This window comes from Crinia signifera, chromosome 3 (genome assembly GCF_055691185.1).
Source record: "Crinia signifera chromosome 3, ASM5569118v1, whole genome shotgun sequence".
NCBI lineage: Eukaryota > Metazoa > Chordata > Amphibia > Anura > Myobatrachidae > Crinia > Crinia signifera.
Window position 1 is genome coordinate 327625541 of NC_139219.1, and position 20207 is coordinate 327645747.

At 48.2% G+C, this 20207-nt stretch overlaps 1 protein-coding gene across 1 annotated transcript; it reads right to left on the reverse strand.

Annotated features, from left to right (window-relative positions):
- Window positions 1-459: 459 nt before the first annotated feature.
- On the reverse strand, window positions 460-11160 carry ESCO2 (establishment of sister chromatid cohesion N-acetyltransferase 2). Its single transcript, XM_083178848.1, has 10 exons — window positions 10930-11160; window positions 6985-7942; window positions 6185-6254; window positions 6041-6089; window positions 5570-5708; window positions 4794-4925; window positions 4297-4386; window positions 3378-3521; window positions 1801-1982; window positions 460-1559 (listed from the first exon to the last, which is right to left on the reverse strand). The coding sequence occupies exons 1-10, from the start codon at window positions 10983-10985 to the stop codon at window positions 1427-1429; spliced, it is 1953 nt and encodes a 650-aa protein (XP_083034974.1). The 5' UTR covers window positions 10986-11160; the 3' UTR covers window positions 460-1426.
- Between the last annotated feature and the right edge of the window lie 9047 nt (window positions 11161-20207).

Consider the following 20207-nt stretch of genomic DNA (forward strand, 5'->3'; position numbering starts at 1 on the left):
GACCCTTACTGACCCCCCCCCAATACACTCATTCAGGGGAGAAGTCGCATCCAATCTCCCTTGAACTGCCCAGATCGCATACAATGTACAGTCTGCAATCCCAGCACGGACTGGATGGATCAGATGCGCACAGGACCGCAGATCAGAAACACATGCACCAGATTTCTTGGCCCGATTCATTAGAATTGGGTAAAAAAAGGGCCCAAATTGCACTAGTGCATGGACACCTTTACATTCCTGCTGGCACTACAAAACCGCAGCAGCGAAACCACTCCAGCATTACGCTCTAGTGTTAGGAGCACCACACATATTAGTTTGTATGTGCCATACACCAAGCACGTTGCTGTAAGTGGGGAAATCCATGATGTTACCTGACTACTACTACATGCACCGTGTTACTAAGGGAGCACATAGTAAGTATAATCCCTCGTACCACACATTGCACCAGTTACAAGCAACAACAGCAAAATTAAAACTTTATTTAGGACCGGAAATAACGTATGTGATACAAAGTGTTCTTGCAAGATCTAAAAAAACAAAAACTATTTATTTGCCCCAGTGAAAAAGTCCCAACTAATACACGTGTGTGTGTAACCCACCTCTACCTGCAGGATATTGTGATAGTACAGAACACAGTACAGAACACAGTGTATAATTCAATCTAAACTAAGACACAACACAAACCCCCCAATCACACAAACTTTACAAAATAACATGAAAATATTTACAGAACAGACAAAATAAAGAATCACACGCAATGTGTGACATAGGTAAGAGGGCCCATGGCTCCTGAACTACAGATCCCAGCATTACCTGCTGGTCTGTGCTGGGAGCCGGAAAGGCGACCTAACCTGTAAGTGACCCTAATTCCTCCTGGCTGCTGGGTACATCGTAGACGTTTATATTCCCAGGCGGCCATCGGACACCACAATACTCTATAGACTTTACAATCAAACGTCCAGAACTCCGTGAAAATAAACCATTTATCAGGTCACAGTGGCTGTGCTCTGTGTTATTACATATTGGGAACCAGTGATGTGAAGCAGTCGTGATTAATATCTGTGATGTGGTTCCTAATAAATTAATAAAACTATACCAAACAACTACTGTATGTGAGCAACAGGTGTTTTTACCGGCCATCAGTGACTCCAGCCACCCAGAGTGTCATCCCAATAAGTGGAGAAGGGAACGTGCGCAGAAACTAGATCCTTGCCATTACTTTCTTATATCGGAAAAGTTTATAAAAACAAACGTAGGGAACATTTCTCTCAATCATTAACATTAATTTAAAAGCAACACGAGGACATGGTTATAGCAGCAGATAAAAGGGAATAAACAAAGTGCAACAAATGCGAAACTTGCATGGTCCTGCAACCGCAGGGGGTCCTGCAATAAAACAGACACTGGAAGCAGAATGCGGCTGCCTCTAGCTCAGTAAGTTGTACACCAGGAAGTCCGGGACTTGGCAATAGGAGCTGGCAAACAGCTTGCCGTCCGGGGTTGGGTCTGAGAAGGCGATTTCATCTGGCGTCAGGTAAGAGCCATAAATGAAGGAATTCCTGAAAGCAGAAGAAGAAAACTCTTAAGCAAACTCGTAAAAGAAAAAAGCTCAATAAATTCGAAAAGGATTCGTGCTTTACCCAGAAACTATGACAGTCGCCATCTTTATTTTTATATTACTGCACACCAGATTTGTAATCGAGCAGCTCTGACATTAGAGAGCAGCTGGTAGCAAAGCCGGGCGAGACAGATCAGCCAGCTAATATTTAGTATTAGTAGAAGCCACCCGGTTTTGCTCACCTCATTGAATCCACCAGTCGGCGGGCGATGCCCTTTCGGCGCATCAGTGAGAAGACCCAGATCCTGCTGATGCCGCAGATTGCCTTCTGAGGTTCAGGGGAGCAACGCCAGGCTCTGTGCCGCTCCAATGCACCCTGGCTGGATGAGTTGTTGGTTGACGGCTCTTCGAAGACTCTAAAAGCCTGCAAACATTTAACACAAGCATTAAATCTATTTGACGATATTGTACATATCACTCCCCATTTACAGTCAACACAAATATTAAATACCACTAAACTTCTATGTAGACCATGAATTTAGGACATAGCGTTTCGGGTTAGCTTATTTCCTGGCAGCGCTAGTACATTATTACTTCCCCTACTCAGATCCTCATGCTATCCTATGGGAGTCTGGCATAGGTCAAAAAAAGCTGAAGCTTTAGCTGGTTGCTGACTTCGCGTCATTCAAATGGAACCAAATAAGACAAAAATTTCAATGTCTACAAATTTCCTATTTCTAGGGTAGAAAAGGGCAAATAAGGAAAATTCGCCTAAGCTGCAGCACCTTTGGTGAACAAGATAACGATTATTCACCAAAAAATAGTTTGGACAGGAAATGCAAAGCCATGTCTCAATCGACATACATGCATGATCCAGTCTACTCTTGTTATCTGCCCGGGCTAACACAGTGGTATGAAAGCGGATTGAACAGTTTTCAAAAGGGCAGCTGTCAAGTATAGCTGTCAAGTGTAGATCTGACGACAGTGAAAAATCGCATCCGGAGGGCATCAGTGTATCTACCAGGTGCTAAGCATTGCTGCATAGAGGGGGTATTAAACCCTTATTAGCTAGCCAAAAAATCCAGACATAAATATTCAATCACGGTTTTCAGCCATGCAGATTTGACTTGTCGAAAATGTATTCGCTTTCGGCAAAAACACAGCAATTGGTGAGTAATTAGTCGATCCGTGTTTTCTGACAGTGGCGATTTATACAACAGTCGGAAGATAGTGGACAGTTACAGCAGGGTCCGGCTTTGGTTGTCGGCCTTCTTCCAGATAGTGCAGGGATCTGGCCCTCCAGCTGTTGCTGAACTACACATTCCAGCATGCTTTGCAACAGTGTTAGCATGGCCAAATAGCAAAACTATAGCACGGCATGCTGGGATGTGTAGTTCAATAACATCTGGAGGGCCAAAGGTTCCCCATTCCTGAGATAGTTTATCGAGAGAGGTGACCACTAGGTGGGGCTTTACCTTCCAAGGGAAGCTCATCAAATTACTACTTTCAGTAAAAAGACCAGCTATGGAACGGTGGCCATTTACCAGGATAAAGCTGGATCTATTCTAGTAATATACAGAAATACAATTACAAAAACGGTATTGAAAAAAAAAATATATAATAAGGTTTCCTGCCAGATAAGTTTCCATTAAACACGTCCTATGAGCCCTAACAGATGCTGGGGAGAGAGAACTATCCCTCCGCTGACCGCAGCTACCTTTCCCAGGGAGAGGTTACCATCCACAGTAGAATGTGCACCGTGGCCTGGTGAGGAAAGACATCAACACAGCTTCTTCCTTAGAGGGGGGGAGGATCTCACCTGACTGATGGACTCCGCGATCAAACAGCCAATAATCTTCCGGTCACTGGACACAAACAGATAGGTCACCGTCCTGCTTGGAGACCTCAGCGTGGCCTGCTGAAAGCCGAGCTCCTGGTCTACCAGTTCCCGCACCTCCTCTGCCTGCAAGTCATGACGGTAAGTGGTAACGTAACGGACGTCACAAAAATAACCACACCACAGAACAGACTCTGATAATGCCACATGGTCGCAATTGTATTTATCTCTGGGTTACGGATGTGTCCACATACATCTAGCCTCCATTCGCCATTCAGCGCGAGAACTGGCGCGAGCAAGCCGCCATGTCCTGAGCAACGTTGGGTGCCTTGTTTGTTGTTGTAAAAATGTCTTAGTTGTAATGTGATGCGACTGGGATGCACCAGGAGACTGCACTGATATGCAACACTTGTATACTGTGTGCGACTGAGTGTATACAGAGCAGCACAGAACTTGTATTAGAAGAACGCGGTGGGTGCTACATTGTAGTGTTTTGTGTACAGACTCAGTTGCACACAGATAGACAAAGCATCCTGTTGCGTTACAACTGTCATTTTCAGAAAAAATGGCGCCCAGCGATAGTTTCACGGGCGGGGCCTGGTGCGCACAGAGGGGCTGTTTGGCGTGACAAACGACTTCAGCGCTGCATTCTGCTGTCACGGCGCAAACTTTACAAGATCATAAGGATCAATTGCAAATAAATATTCTCACACCAGAAAGATGACAGTTGGGAGCCGGAGCCGTGAGCTTTTATATCGCCATTTCCCAACACTCCTCTATATTATACTTGGGAGTAAAACTTTCCCTTCTATACTATAAGCCAATAACAGCCAGTAGCCAGGTCTCGCTGGGGTCTGAACGTATGAAAGAATTACTGAGCAATCTACGCAGCGCGTTTCACCTTTTTGAGGGTGTATTTCGGGTCATCCGCACAGATCTTGATGATTTTTCCGTCCCAGAATTCAGCTACGATTCGCTCTTTTTTCCAGCCCTGTCACAATATAAAAACCATGTAAAATTACAACATCCTCAAAACCACACAGTGAAAGGAATATAAGGGGACTAGTCAGGATTGGGAAGGTTTTACACATAGGCACCAGGAGAGAGCAGGCATCCGGCGCCTGCATATTGCGCACACTGGCTCTGATTCACATCTGCAGGTAAATCTTACTGTATGTACGTGTTACTTCTGGCCCCCTGCAGTGCAGCATGGTATTGCTGGTTGCGTGTTTTTTCCCCAGAAACCTGAATAAGGCCCATGGTCACTGTGACACTTATACCATGATATACTGTACATGCCAATATCCTGTGTACAGAACTCTGCCCATCTCTGGATTAGGGAGCGGCCATTTGTACAGACTGGGGGTGGTCAGCGTTCTGGGCCCTGGAACTACTTACCACGTATCGAATGCTCTCCAGCAGCCTCTGGTGATACTGCACGTGCTGCATCTCATCCTCTACGCTGGCCGCAGAGTAGACCATTCCACAGGAGCTGCAGGCCACGGGCCCAAAGTGCTTCTGTCCAGCATCCTAGAAAACAGACAGCGTCATTTCAGAACCTGCACCACAAATACACCCCCCCCCCCCCCCACTCGGTGCATGCATCACCCACGGGGTTAAAGTATAAAGTCACAGGGCCAATTTTAATGCACAGCATCAGAAATGTATTGGGCAGTGGCCAATCAGGGGAGATGTATCATAATGGCTTGTAGCAGGAGAGTCACCGAACTGGTCGCGATCTGAGTGTATTAATCAATAATATTAGGGTCCGTTATCTGACTGCACCAAGAGGTATTTGACCACCTAAGGGCATCTTAGTCCTGGCACATGCAGAGGGACAGCAGAAAGTGAAACCAAAAATAGGTTTCAAACTTCCTGAATATGGACAGATGGAGCTGGGAAGATTGGAGCAGAGGGGGACTAAGCCGTCATTTTGACAGACTTATCTAGTACTTTTATGAAACCCTAACAACGTATCACAAACCGGCTGACCACAAACCGGCTGACCTAGTACGGTGCCCTTCATTATATTAGGTCGCCCCCTTTGCAAGCAGCCCCTCATGAAGGGGTCATTAGCAGGAGCTGTAGGTCCTTAGGAAGAGGTGTGATCCTACAAGTGGGTGACCGGTTTACAATGGCCGCGCTGCGTAACGGCGGCAGGACCTAGAACGTACAATGATCAGCTGATCCTCCATCTCCTTGCTAGCCTCTCTCTTCTTGCCATGTTTTGGGGCCTTATTTAAGACAGCGGGTGTGCTTCGTGGGGTACTGGAGCAAATCGGGGCCGCCGGTTCTCCCCCCAGATCAAAAGGCCTGTGTGTAATCAGATGAAATGAAACATTGTGTTATTAGGGCACACACATATCCTGCAGGCAGACAGGGCACAGAATAAAAAGCCGGCACTCTACACAACGTACACAAATGAGGAAATAAAGCATCCAGTTTAACACAACTCCCCCTAATATACACCCCCATACTAGCAGAACTGTGGTGGGGGGGGGGGGGTCCTCCATGCCATAATCACATCCTAGACAGAACCCTCCATAATCTCGGTATCTCAGCTGCCCGGGCACCAGAGGGTTACCACAGTCACTGAGCTGACAGAACACCACGTTAATGTATATTGCAGGAGGGTCTACACTGACCTTTTCTTGGTTACAGACGGGCTGCTGAAGATCGGATAATTCAAGGAAGCTAGTGCAAGAAAGGAGAATATATGTTACTACAAAATGTGTCACTAATGGAGTATTCTATATGAGTGCATCCATTAAACCACCAAGAACACTTACCTTTGTGGTGCGAGGACTTTAGTATAGCGTCATCTGTACTGGGTAGAGAATCCGGCTCCTTGCCCGATGGCTGTGGGGATAGTAACAGAGAAAATCAGAAATGATGCTGCTGTACGCACAAGTGGCCAGCAGGTGGCAGCAACTGGCTGTCACTGATGACAAGAGTTAAGGTGCCCATACACACGCAGATTTATCTTCAGATCTGGTTGGTTGAAACAAAAACCTGGTTATGGATGAGAGCAAATGACAGTTGACCATTTGCTTGGAAATGCTGGAAAACTGACAAACTGTCACTCATCCATAACCAGGTTTTTGTTCCAACCAGCCAGATCTGAAGATAAATCTTACTAGTGTATGGGCACCTTTTCATCTACAACTTTATACAATATGTCCCCCACTTCCACTACTGGTCTTTGATATCACGTGAAATAGCTATCATTAAGAGAGTGATTAATTAGTGGTTCCCCATCATTAAGAGAGTGATTCATTAGTGGTTCCCCATCAGCAAACTAAGGCCCTAATTCAGGGTTGGCTCGGTAAGCTGCTCACCATCGCCTGAGACACTGCTCGTCCTGCGATGTCAGCCACCCGCCATTGGCCCACCCATGGGAAAGCGTTTTCATGGGGACGCCCATAAAACGCTGGGTGAGCCCCGTTTTCGCCCCTCCCTCCACGCAATGAACAGCCCGGTGAGTGTGTTACCCCCCCCCCCAAAGTCGTACGCTGTCTGGGTTTGCACATGCACAGAAATGTGCAAATTCCAACCACTGGGCTGGGGTTGAATTCAGATCGCTATGTACCTGGGTCCCACAGTCCTCCTGCTGGGAAGATAGACTCCTGCGTTCCGGCTTGGCACTGGTCTGATCTGGGCTGGTCTTTGCGCTCTTGCTCAGTGATTTGACGACTGCCTGGCGCTCTGCGTCCTTTTCACCAGTTGGGAAGTCATAGGCCAGTGTCTTCTCCCAGCTGGTCCCCGCGACTTTCCCACCGGAGGACGAGGCCGCTGCACTCGGCTGCTTGCTCCGGTTGGCCTTTGAGGACGCAGGGAACTTGGCATGTGCGGGTAATCTCTTTGGTGCATGGTGAGGCCTCTTGCTGGTGGCAAAGAACGCGGCTCCCACAGTGAGCTTGAGCCTTGGTTTTAATTTCAGCCCCAGGGTGGTGGTTTTCTCGGAGCCGAGGGCCACGTTGGCGGTTTCTGCAGCTTTCGGTAACGGCTTGAGGGCGGGTTCCTTCGTTTTAGTCTTCACACCCCTTGTGGGCACCGCATCTCTGCCAACCCTCCTTATCTTTTGACTTGCTGGTTTTTTCGTTCTGGTAATTTTGGGAAGGTCTTTCACCTCCGGGCTTCTTGCTGCGGATGTACTAGGAGGAGAGGTGCCCTGTTCCAGGTTCGCTCTGCTTTTATTTATCAGCTTCCTATCCAGGGGGGATACGTACGCTTTGACATTCGTGTAGAACGTCTTTACCGGCACTATGGTCTTCGGTGATGAGCCATCGCTGGGGGACCTCGTTGGATCCTTTTCTCCATCTTCCGACTGCATTGGTGAAACAACTAGTTTCCTGGCTACACCGGACTTCAAAGGAGACACTCCAACGTTCTCCTTCTCCAAGGGATCTTCTCTACCGGTGTAAGCGGATGTGGGCGAACGCTTCATGGTGTTACTTCTATTGGGGTTCCAGGCTTGTAGCGGAGAAATAACAACACTGCAGTCCACCAAAAATTTCTTTATCGGCGTTCCAAAGGAAGACCAGCGCCTGGTGGGAGAACACACAAATATTACACACAGGATACAGAGGAAGGACCAAAGTCTGATAAAGACTGAGCTGGCACGACACCGAACCTCGGGGGACAGGCGGCTGAGCCGACACGGCACCGTGCATCGGGGGACAGGCGGCTGAGCCGACACGGCACCGTGCATCGGGGGACAGGCGGCTGAGCCGACACAGCACCTCGGGGGACAGGCACATCACTAGGCAATAAGGCGGGGCGCATTTCCCTGCATAATAACACAAGGAGACGCTCTAACCACCCCGTGCTCTGTAATTCGCTTACAAAGAACTAGAACCGTCATTGTTCAAAATACAAAATGTTTTCAATGACAATTTCAAGAATTTATAAATGGACATGGTGTGCTGGGACTTGTAGTTCCATAGTTCCCATCTCTGCTTTAGTCCAGTGGCATGTCTGGAATAATGCTGAAAGCTAGATTATTAGAGTTTAATACAAATTAGAATTGCCAATAAAACTATAGAAAAATAGGTACTTGTTTCCTAGCACGGCGCCCGATTTTACTACCTACGCAATCGTAGTCAAATCACATCGCATGCCAATATTGTAAGGCATGCGATTTTACCTGTTATAATGGCATTTAATGTACTAAACAATTAAATGACATATAATGTCATTTAGTTATGCAACCCTCACCCCCACGTCGGCGTGGAGTTGATTTTCTATAGTGTGGCGAGCCACCGAGCGCGAAGCATGGCGAGCGCAGAGAGGGGACGCGTATTATGTTACATGTATTACGTGTCCGCTTGCCACACTTCGGGCTCGGTGGCTCGTCACACTATATAAAAGCAACTCCATGCCGACGTGGATAGTGGGGGTACGAAAAGGTCGGCTGGACACGATGCGCTCGCCACGCTTCGGGATGACGTGGATAATGGCATTTAATAGTACATTAAATGCCATTATTATATGTAAAATCGGATCCGATATCTGATCGCATTGCGTGCCATATAATAATGGCATGCGATGCGATTTTTTTTTGGACCCGATTTTTGTAATGTATTCACTGACACAGAGCAGTGAATACATTACATAGGAAAATCGCATCGCATGTCATACAATAATGGCATGCGATGAGATTTCACTACCGTAAATACGCAAATGCCGTAGTGGGCGCCGTGCTAGGAAACAAGTGCCGAAAAATATAATTAAAAGAAGTTCAAAATATTATCTAAAATTGACCCAATTCCCCGCGATCGCCTGGGACCTTCCAGGGCAGCAGGGGTGCATGCGATCCACCACAATTTGTTGTGGTGGATCGCATGCGTCCCTGTTCCCTGCCAGCCCTGCTGCCGGGTGGGAGGTCCCAGCTCAGGTCCGATGTGCACATCAAACTATGTATAATAATATAGTCTCCCTCCCATACTATACCAGGGGCCCCTCACCCCAGACACTCTGCAACATGGCTGCCAGCCATACTTACACAGCACCATGCAGCACAGTAATGGAGGAGCAGAGACAGGGGCTGGGCTACTAATACCAAGATGTCACCCACAGCCTGCTGTGACATGTAGTTTCTGCACACAGTGACTGCTATACTGGGATAGGGCAACAAGACTACAACTCCCACAATTCCCTGCACAACCATAAGCTGAGCAGGAAGCCACTCCCCTGCCAACCCCAGAGGCTCCTGCATTCAGAGGTGCCGATTGGTGCAACAATGTATCCATCTGTCCCCTGCAGCAAATCAGCTCATTGCCCTGCTCCAAGTAAATCTGTATTACAAAAGGGTGTGGATGGAAAGGGCTACAGTGGCTGGATCATCAGCCAATATGGTCACACTAACATGTCAACTTGAGGTTTTTTTTATGTTTTGGTGTCTAGGTCGACACCTATTGACATGGACCCCAAATAGTGTATCTCATGGTGCCAATGCTGCACTTGGCCTGTAACAAATCAGAGTCCAGTCCACGTGGATTTTAAAGTACAAAAAAAGACCAGGAAATAAAAAAACGTGAAAAACTCATGTCTATCTTTTGCTTGTGTCGACTTTTTCAAACTGGATACCATTAAAAAACTGTATCCTATGAGTATTGAGCATACATGGGTAAGGGATAACAGATGTTTTAGTGTTGTCACCCACCGGGAACACCTGCGTATTCCATTCAACATACTGCGCCATTCTCAGGTCATGTGACCACTTCCACAATGCTAATCTCCCTACAATGTACACTAGGGTGCACTCTATATATACCACAGCTTGATACAGGACTAAACCTGGACACACACTATAAGATTATCTGTCCAATCTTTGTGGTTTGAGCAAAAATCTGGTAATGTCCGGAAGCCAGTGACAATTCACCATTTACTCCCAAAGGCCGGAAAATGGGCGATCAGGTAAATTGGTTCCATCAAAATTGATCTTCCGGTGCATTTCTCAGACATTGCCAGATCTTTGTTCCAAACAGAAAGATTGAGCAGATCATTTTATAATGTGTTCAGCTTTCTAAATACATATACTGTACATCAGTGGTGTCAAACTCATGGCCCTCCAGCTGTTGTGGAACTACACATCCCAGCATGCCCTGCCACAGATTTTATATAATGGATTGCTCAAACTGTCGCAGGGCATGCTGGGATAGTTCCACAACAGCTGGAGGGCCAGGAGTTTGACACAACTGCTGTACATACATGAGACATTTTCTGGTTTAATGCACCAGAACAGAATATATAGATACTGTGTATGAGCGCCATCTAGTGGACAGTGGGAGAACAGCGCCTCCTATAGGAGCAGCAGGCTCTGTGTACAGCGCCATCTAGCGGCGGGTGCTGTAATGACACCGCAGTGTTATATAACACACAGATCTGCGGTTTATGTGCCGCAGGGCTAACACACACATGCACATGGGAAGCACATACATGATGTAGATGGTCAGCACACGTGGAATGCATGATGCAGTTGGGCAGCACAGAGGCGATGCGCGTACGATGAGCCGCAGCTAGCAGCACTCACCCGTCGGCGGCTTGGCCGGAGCTGAGCTTCCTCTTCTTGGGTGTACGGGTGTCCATGGCTGCTGTGGTGGCGGTGGCGGCGGCGGCTGATGTCCCGGGCGGGCAGGCGGGTGACGGCGGTGCTGGACTCTGTACTGTGCTGCACTATGGAGCTGCTGCTGCCGCCAGTCTGTTCAAACCTGGTCCTCCCGGCATCCCCTGCGCGGCCCCTGCCAGGAGGAGGCGCGGCCCCGGGCCGGGCTCTCGGGAGCGCGCACTGAGACTGTATGTACACACTGCACCAGGAGGCTGCTGCTGCTGCTGTCATTGTGTCATCTGTACTGAGAACGCCGGTACTGTCCATTGTGCTGCTGCTGCTGCATTGTGTCTCACTGTGTTAAGGTCCAAACACACTGGGTGATTATGGACAGCAAGCTCCTGCGACCAGCGATTACAATGGGGCAGAAAACGGGAGCGCGCAACGCCGGGGCACACTTCCATCACTGGCATTATGGTCGACTGCGACCATATTCCCAGCGATTATAGCCCCTATCGCCCCCGTGTGTACACAGCTTTACAAGTTCCACAGTAACCACCTACATTAAGTACAACAAGGATCCTCATAGACATCCTTGATTTTTTTTGATAGCCAGACTTGGTTGCGCCCCCCAGATCCCGGCACCCTAGGCAGCTGCCTAAAGCTCCTATCAATTAACAATATTGCTGGCAACAATACTAAAAGGTGAGGGCACTAAACGGTGGATCAGAATGTGGTGGATCAGGAACACCTGTGCTGATTTAATCTCATTACTGCAGTCAATGAGCGGCTGTTACAAAGAATAAATAAGGTCAGACCCAAACTTTTGTCACTGTTTGATAAAGCTTCCGTCGTGGAGCGAAACACATCAGTGCTATACAGACCTGTATCCCACTGCCCCAGGAGCCATTGTGCTGTGAAGCCCGGGATTAAGGTACTTTCAATATGGAGAAGTAATTGATTGCTGGGTACTTGTTTAGTTTCACGGCGGCAGCATGGCCGCCATGAACTTCCGGGTACAGCGCTCACCAAACTATCTAAAATAAACTAAATTAACTCTATGCCAACGTAGATAGTTCATACCCCTACTTTCCACGTTGGCACAGAGTTGATTTTAGATAGCGTGGAGAGCGCAGCGAGCCACCGAGCCCGCAAGGGGACTCAGACACACGGACGCTGCCGCCATGGATCTAAACAAGTACCGACTGCTGCACAGCACTTGCTATTAAGGTTTATAGAAGACACTATTCAGGCACGCTGCAAGCCCCTCATTGGAGAGGTAAAGTCATAGGCTAAATTGTCCTCCCATAGCTGAGTCCGCATCACAACAGTGACGTATACCACTTGCAGAGGTACAGTTTCAATTTGAACACACTCCTGTATCTCTCACCACCACATGTCACTGCTGTCCAGATATTATTAGTGGCTGGTCACCTGCAGTGCGGCAGTGGATGTGAGGGTAAATAACTGTTTATTCCTACTGTCAGGTGTCAGTCCAGATGCACTAAAATGCAAATGAGTGCAGATCCTCTGCTGGCTCCTCCCTCCCCTTCATCACCAAATGCGGCCTGAATGGCGATCTGCGGACACTTATGATTTGGGGGGCGCAGTGATGGGGGGGGGAATTTTTCCTCTGTGAGGAAGGTGATGTCACATGGCCGCCAGCTGCTGTGCGGCCGTGTCACTAGCATATTCCTAGTTACGGCTGGCCCCCTGCTTGTTCAACACTGCCTTTGACTGTCACACCAGCTGATAGCTGAGCACAACGGCACACTGACACGGTCACCTGTGCATGGCAGCACGCCCGCATCATTATGCCTGCTTTGTTACTAATTTTGTACCTACAGGGCTTCTGTAGCCCTGCAGGACCTACTAAAGTGAAGGCGCGTAGTGTGACCACGGCTGCCGACAATTACAATCGGCCCGCGGCTACAGACAAATGTTAATTACTGATGACTGGACCAACGCAGCCCTTCCTGCAGTCTGAAGAGGCGGCCCTGGATACTGGCCCGGGGGGCACATGGCACCCTGCCCCCCGGCCCAGTCCGCCACTGACTGCTATGCTATTACTGGTGCCTGTCCTTGTGTTTCCCTCCTATATCCCTATAGATTGTGAGCTTGCAGCAGGGCCCTCCTACCTCCAAGTCTGTCTGTTACCCAGTTTGTTCTTTCAGTGTTGTCAACATTTGTAAAGCGCAACGGAATCTGCTGCGCTATATAACAAACTAACGGAATCTGCTGCGCTATATAACAAACTGTAAATAAATAAAATATTCCTATTCAGGAATACGAATGCGTACGCCATTGAAATAATATGATTAGGAACCCCCATGCAGTGGAATGGTGATTCCTAATTTACTAACCAGCCGTACAGATGTAGCCCCTTCCATCCTTGGCCGGGGCTCGCCAGACCCCCTCCGCTGGCGAGCGCCGACAGACAGGGGCTACACTGAACTGGGATGCACGTGCGTCTCACACACACGCGCGTCCCAGTCTCTTGGCGGGAACGCTGCGTGTCCCTGCCCGTCTCCGCTTCAGGGAGATGGGCAGGGTTAGGGAGGCACTCGGGGTGGCGAGGGCGGCGATGGCGGGGGAGGCGGCGGGGACCGGAGGCAGGCTCCGTTGCCCAGGGGGGCACGCGTGCGTCTCGCGCGCACGGGCCCCCTGGCGGGGCTGACGTTTCTAATGCCAGCCCTGCAAAGATGACACAAGCCCCATCTGTATGTAATATACGGCCGGCGGCCAGTAATTCCCATGAAAATACGCCTGGAAAATACTCCTCATTTTCCAGGCGTATTTGTGTGAAGTCTGCACGGATCAGTTAGATCCGTGCAGGCGTCAGTGTAAAAATAGAATTTTTTTTTAAAAAAGCCGACATGCCGCCCAGCAATTACCAGCCCCGGGCTCAAAGAGCCAGAAATTCAGGGGGAAAAAGAATTTTGGGTCCCCCTGAATTTCTGAAACCAGCATCGGGCTCTTGGCCCGGTCCTGGTTCCCAAAATATGGGGGACAAAATGAATAGGGGTCACCCATATTTTGAGAACCAGGCCCAACCAGCATGACATGTGCCGACAGGTGGTATTTCATGCCCTACCATCCACTAGGGAGTGGTGGGGATATAAAATAGTGTGCCGAGCGTAGCGAGCCATGCAGGGGACGTGGTGCACTTTTTTAGTGTCCATGTCAACTGTGTTGACATTCGGGACAAAAAAAGTGAAAAACCCCCATGTTGGCCTTGCCCATGTCGACCTAATGACCCTGTCGATCTAATGACCCTGTCAACCTAACCCCATGTCGACATTCATGCAGGTAGACTTATGCATGCTGTACACTTACCGGTACGCAGGACGCTGCTTTTACACCTACAGTAATAGAGAAATTGATCAGGGATTTATCCTCTGTTTGGGGAGAACTCCAAAAAACTGGATTATTAGAAAGACAGTGTCCGGACCGTCAGTCAGAATGTCGACATGCAGTAGGTTGAAAGGGTCAAAGGATCGACATGAAAAGGCAGACATGAGTTTTTGTAATTTTTTGGGTGTCATCGTCGAACAACTATCAACATAGACCCCCAAGTAGTGTAACGCATACCCTTGCGCTCACCATGCTTTGCAAACCCTGATTGGCGGATACTGTACCTCTCTCCACTTTATCTCTCGCCAGGGCTTAGTAAATAGGCCCCATTATCACTATATAGAATTCAGTTCATTCAGCGACGGAAGCTACGTGCAAAGCTCTCTCTCTCCGTGATCCTTATCTGGGCGTCCTCCGCAGCTGAGCCCATATATACTAAATACAGATTGTGCGCCAGATATCGGGCGTCTGTAGGAGATGATGGGATCTGTAAATGCCGTTATTGTACATGGATAGTGCGCACTCCTTCCTGTATGAGTCACTATTTCCCCGGTGTTTTGCATAGGATTGTATCGGCCATCGGTGGATCTGACAATAAAACCATTAGCAGCACGAGATAATCACATTAACCCATTGTTTCCCCAAAAATCCAGATCTACCAGTACAAGGTTCTCAGTATCTGAATCATGTCAGCTATTGGCTCTTGTACACACCTTCCTTGTCCAATCACAGTGGCTGATGCCAAGCTGCAGCTGTAGGGGCATACAGATCGAACCCCTCTCATGCTTGCAGGGGCTGGCGATTCTATCGCGAGCCCCCGCCAGCCATCGGAAGTGGGCGCGTTTGCCGGTCCCCATTGCCGGTCCCCACCTGTTTCCTCCCGCAGAATACCCAAGCCCAGCCTCTAGTGCCTTACCACAATAATTACCATCAGCAGGACTTTGAGCGTCGATGGTGATAGCATCGTTGACCATAGCAAGTTTGAAACCGATCATTTTGCTTTCACTTTCTGTTACACATATCTGTCCATGTCCCTCCAGCAGCCGTATGATCTGTGTCCCTCCACGTACACCGTGCTGGTCAATGAAGCCACTGGGACAGGCTTTTCTATTGGAGTTACAGTGCAGGGCTGGGGTGGAGGTGGAACCACGTTCCCGTTACCGTTATAGGTGGAGGAACTCAGTTCCACCCTGTTCCCCCCACACTTAAACCCCTGCTGACGGTTCGTCACCTCAGGGGTGAGGAGTATTTAGCCTTTTATATATATATAGATCTGCTAGAAATACACTAACCTCCAGCTGTATCACACAACAATAACAACACAGCCACTTTGAAGGGCCCTGCCCTTTTCACTTTTCTACAGGACACATTACCAGACATTTTGGGTGTTCGAGACCAATGCCCCGGTCTTATAGTAGAGAGGGCCCATAGGATTGGCCCCCAACGTGACTCCCCATCAGCCAGACCTCGAGCAGTAATTTTTCGTTGTTTGAACTTCATTCATAAAGAGACATTATGGTCTGCCTCCAGACGCCAACGTGACATAAGCTGGAACGAAGCCAAATGACTAATCTTCCAGGACTACTCCGCGGAAGTGGTCCGTGCACGGACAGAATTTACACCACTATGTTCCAACCTGGCGAGACTCAATAGAAAATTTGCTTAATTGTTCCCAGCGAGGCTCCGCATATTTTTTGGAAACACGTTCAAAGATTTTGGCTCAGTGGCGGATGCGGAACGCTTTCTAGCGGAGGAGGCTGCCGAGACCGTTTCCCCGCCGCTGTTTACTCAAGATACTGAAAAAGATTGAACACCTACCATAAAGAAATAGATCTCATGAAAATTGCTGTCACTATAGAATTAGTGCAAGTATTCACTCATTGGGGGAAATTTACTAAAGGAAATTTGTAAAAAAAAACAGGTGTATTTGTATCCAGAAATACACTTATTTTTGACATTTACTATCCCGAAAATACGGCAATTCGTATTCGTATTGATAGCACATCAATACGATTACGAATTGCCGTATTTTCGGGATAGTAAGGGGGAAATTTACCAATATGAAAAACCTAGTTTTTCGTATTGGTATTTTCCCTACGACTGCATACGACTGTTTAAGTCGTATGCAAAGTCGTGTTCCGGAGGGTCAGTTACAAAGCAGTCATATACGACTGCTTTGTAACCCTCCGGTGGTGTAATGATTCGTATTAGCGGCCGTATATACGGCTGCTAATACGAATTATTTCTAGCAGTCTGCACGGATCAGTCAGATCCGTGCAGGCTGCAAGGTGTAAAAAAAATAGAAAAAATAAATAAATATAAAAAAAAAACGGCGTGGGGTCCCCCCCACAGCCGAAACCAGCACCAGGCTGACAGAGCCTGGAGCCGGTAATTAAAAATCAGGGAACCCGACAAATAGGGGTTCCCTGATTTTTAACAACCAGCCCCAGGCTCCTGCTCTGGGGCTGGTTCCCAAAATACGGGGGACAAAATGAGTAGGGGTCCCCCGTATTTTAAGAACCAGCCCCAGGCAAAACCAGCCAGCAGGGTAATGCCACAGCCGGGGGGAGACTTTTTATGCAAGTCCCCCCGGCCAAAGCATTAACCCTACCGACCAGTCAGCCTGGCCAGGGGCCCTGGGGGAGTGGGGACCCCCCAATAAAGGGGTCCCCCCCCTCCAGGACTTACCTGACCAGGCTGAAGCCTGGTGCTGTCCTCGATGCCCCTGGGCGGTGGGCATCGAGCTGATTATCGTGTAAAAAAAAAGATGAACCTATTGTTTTTTACTGTGGCACTACAAGTGCCAGCAAGCCTCCCCAGCAAGCTGGGACTTGGATAACCACAAGTCCCAGCCTGCTGGGCATTAAAGGGCCCGCTGGGTCTTGTAGTGCCACAGTAAAAAAAATAGTTAAATAAAACACACTGACACCCATTTTAAATAAAAGTTTAATACACACATTACATACATACTGATACTTACCTTTCTTGATCCCGTAGGTAGCCCTGGTCCTGATGTCGTGTGTCGTCCTCCAGGTCCATGTCGGCTGTCTGCGTCGTCCTCCAGGTCCATGTCGACGGTCCGTGTCGTCCTCCAGGTCCATGGCGGTGTCCGGGTCCGAAGAAATCCATGTTGGAGCTGTGGAAGGAAATCCTACTCACCTGTTCCTGCGCTGAAGAAGTCTTCTCTTGATCCGACGTAATCCAGGTAATCTTCATGCTGTCGGCGCTCCCCGCTGTCTGCGCTGTCTCTGCATCGCGCTGAGGAGAGATGCTGAGATGTTTCATATTCGGCGCCTCTCCTCAGACTGAATTCTATTGGCCGCCTAGCAGGCCAATCAGGAGCCGACTTTCTCGGCTCGGCACCACTAAGCAGCCGTATTATCAGTACGGCTGCTTAGTAAATCAGAAACCACCATTCTTTTGAATGGTGATTTCTGTCGTATTCTATCGATGGTGTAGACATTCATATTTGTAAATACAAATACGAATGTTCCATCTTTAGGACTACGAATTGTTGTTTTTTGGGATTGTGAATCCCGAAAATACAAATTCGTAAAAAAAAGGTGTATTTCTCCCTACGAATACACCTTTTTTCTACGAATCCATTTTGGTAAATGTCCCCCTAAATGTCAAAAATAAGTGTATTTCTGGATACAAATACACCTATTTTTTTTACAAATTTCTTTAGTAAATTTCCCCCATTATCTCGTTTAAATTAGTCTTTTGTGATATACTGTTGTTATTATTGCCCATATCCACGTTATTAGAATGAGATAGTCTCGTAATTAGTTTCATGTGGGATTATTGTTATCTCCATTGGTTATTACTCATGGCCGGGGCAGGCCTGGAACTCTTACCAGGATCTCCATTATGGGGATTCTTTATTTACCAGTCATAAACTGGAAGCTAGGTTTAATTATGTTAATTGTGCTGCATCGCTACCGGTTGGCGATCTGGCGCGTATTCCCTCTCTTCCCTCTTGTTTTTCCCTTAATGTCTCTTGTCTTGTTCCCCCTTATGATTATTGTATTGATTGATTTTCTATTTGCTACTACTAAGGCTACAGGCATGGACCCTCTACACAAAACCTACATACTCATCCGAACGGAATTGCTAACATGCCACTGGGTAGAGCTATGGGTAGTTTACGGATCGGCACTCTGAATGTTGGAGGCTTCCACACCTCGGCGAAGGATAAGAAAGTTCGGTACTCTTTACTTAGCACGGCGCCCACAATTTTGATCGTGGTCATAGGGAACAATGTTAAATGTCTCAATTGACCCGTTTTTACTGTTCAATGCCTCAATGGTCCCAATTTTGCCATAGGAAACAATGTTAAATGGCCCACAGAGGCCAAATAGGCACCCTGAAGTGTGAAATGGCCCCCACAATTGTTAACGACACCCCACGATCAATGTGAACCCGAAGCGTGGCGAGCGGCAGCGGTACGCGTCCAACGACCTTTTCATACCCCCACTATCCACGTCGGCGTGGAGTCCAGAATAGAAAGTGTGGCGAGCGCAGCGAGCCACCGAGCCCGAAGCGTGGCGAGCGGACGCGGATACCTGTGAAGCCCGCGAAGGGACGCGTTTACCTGTGAAGGTATCCGCGTCCGCTCGCCACGCTTCGGGCTCGGTGGCTCGCTGCGCTCGCCACACTATTCTATTCTCAACTCCATGCCGCCGTGGATAGTGGGGGTATGAAAAGGTCGGAGGACGCGTACCGCCGCCCCTCGCGGGCTCGCTGTGCTCGCCACGCTTCGGGTTCACGTTGATCGTGGGGTGGCGTTAACAATTGTGGGGGCCATTTCACACTTCAGGGTGCCTATTTGGCCTCTGTGGGCCATTTAACATTGTTTCCTATGGAAAAATCGGGTCCATTGAGGCATTGAACAGGAAAATCGGGTCAATTGAGACATTTAACATTGTTCCCTATGGGAAATCGCGGGCATCGCGTCGGTCGCATCGCACCCGTTTTTTTTAGTGCATGCGATGCCCGCGATGACCGCGATGGGCGCCGTGCTAAGTAAAGAGTACCGAAAGTTCTTGTTTACTTGTCTAGGCTGGACATGGATATTGTTTTGTTTAGAGGAGACACACTTAGTACAATCAGAAACTATAAAATTAAACACTCTAAGATGGTCAGTTGTGGCCTCCTCTCCACTTAACTCAAAGGCTCGCGGGGTGGCCATATTGGTGTGAAAAAATATCGAAACAACTCTACATCACACTCAATCAGACGTTGAGGGTAGATTTGTTCTAGTCGAGGCAACAATTCGTGAATCCCCTCTGGTTCTATGTAATATTTATTCCCCTAATATTGATCCCCAGCCCTTTTTTCGAGATCTGGCCACTAAATTGTACCCATATATGCATAAACATCTCATTCTAGCGGGGGGTTTTAATGCTACGTTTTCAAACATTTTGGACCGCACCTCTGCCCCGGAGGTCCGGCGGTGACCTCTCCGTTATGGTATCCCTTATATACTAACACATCTCCAGCTAATTGATGTATGGAGATCATGCCACCCAGTAGAGCGTGACTTTACCTGCTTATCAGCTGCTCATAACACACTATCACGTATTAATTACATCTTAATATCGGCCTCTATATATGACACTGTATTACACTCTAAAATTGAAACTGTATCTCTCTCTCTGACCACGCAGCCTGCTGAATAGAGATTGCAGCACACTCCGATAAGGGGCCGGTCAGACAGTGGAGATTTCCCTCCTACATGATCTCATCGGTCACCTTTAGGAATATGTTAGAGGCAGCATGGGTTGAATACACGCATAATAATAAAGATTATTCTGAGTAGCCTCTTCTGGCAAGCCTCCAAGCCCGTCCTGAGCGGCACCATCATGTCTTTCATGTCCCGACACCGCAAAGAATCACAAAAACAGTAT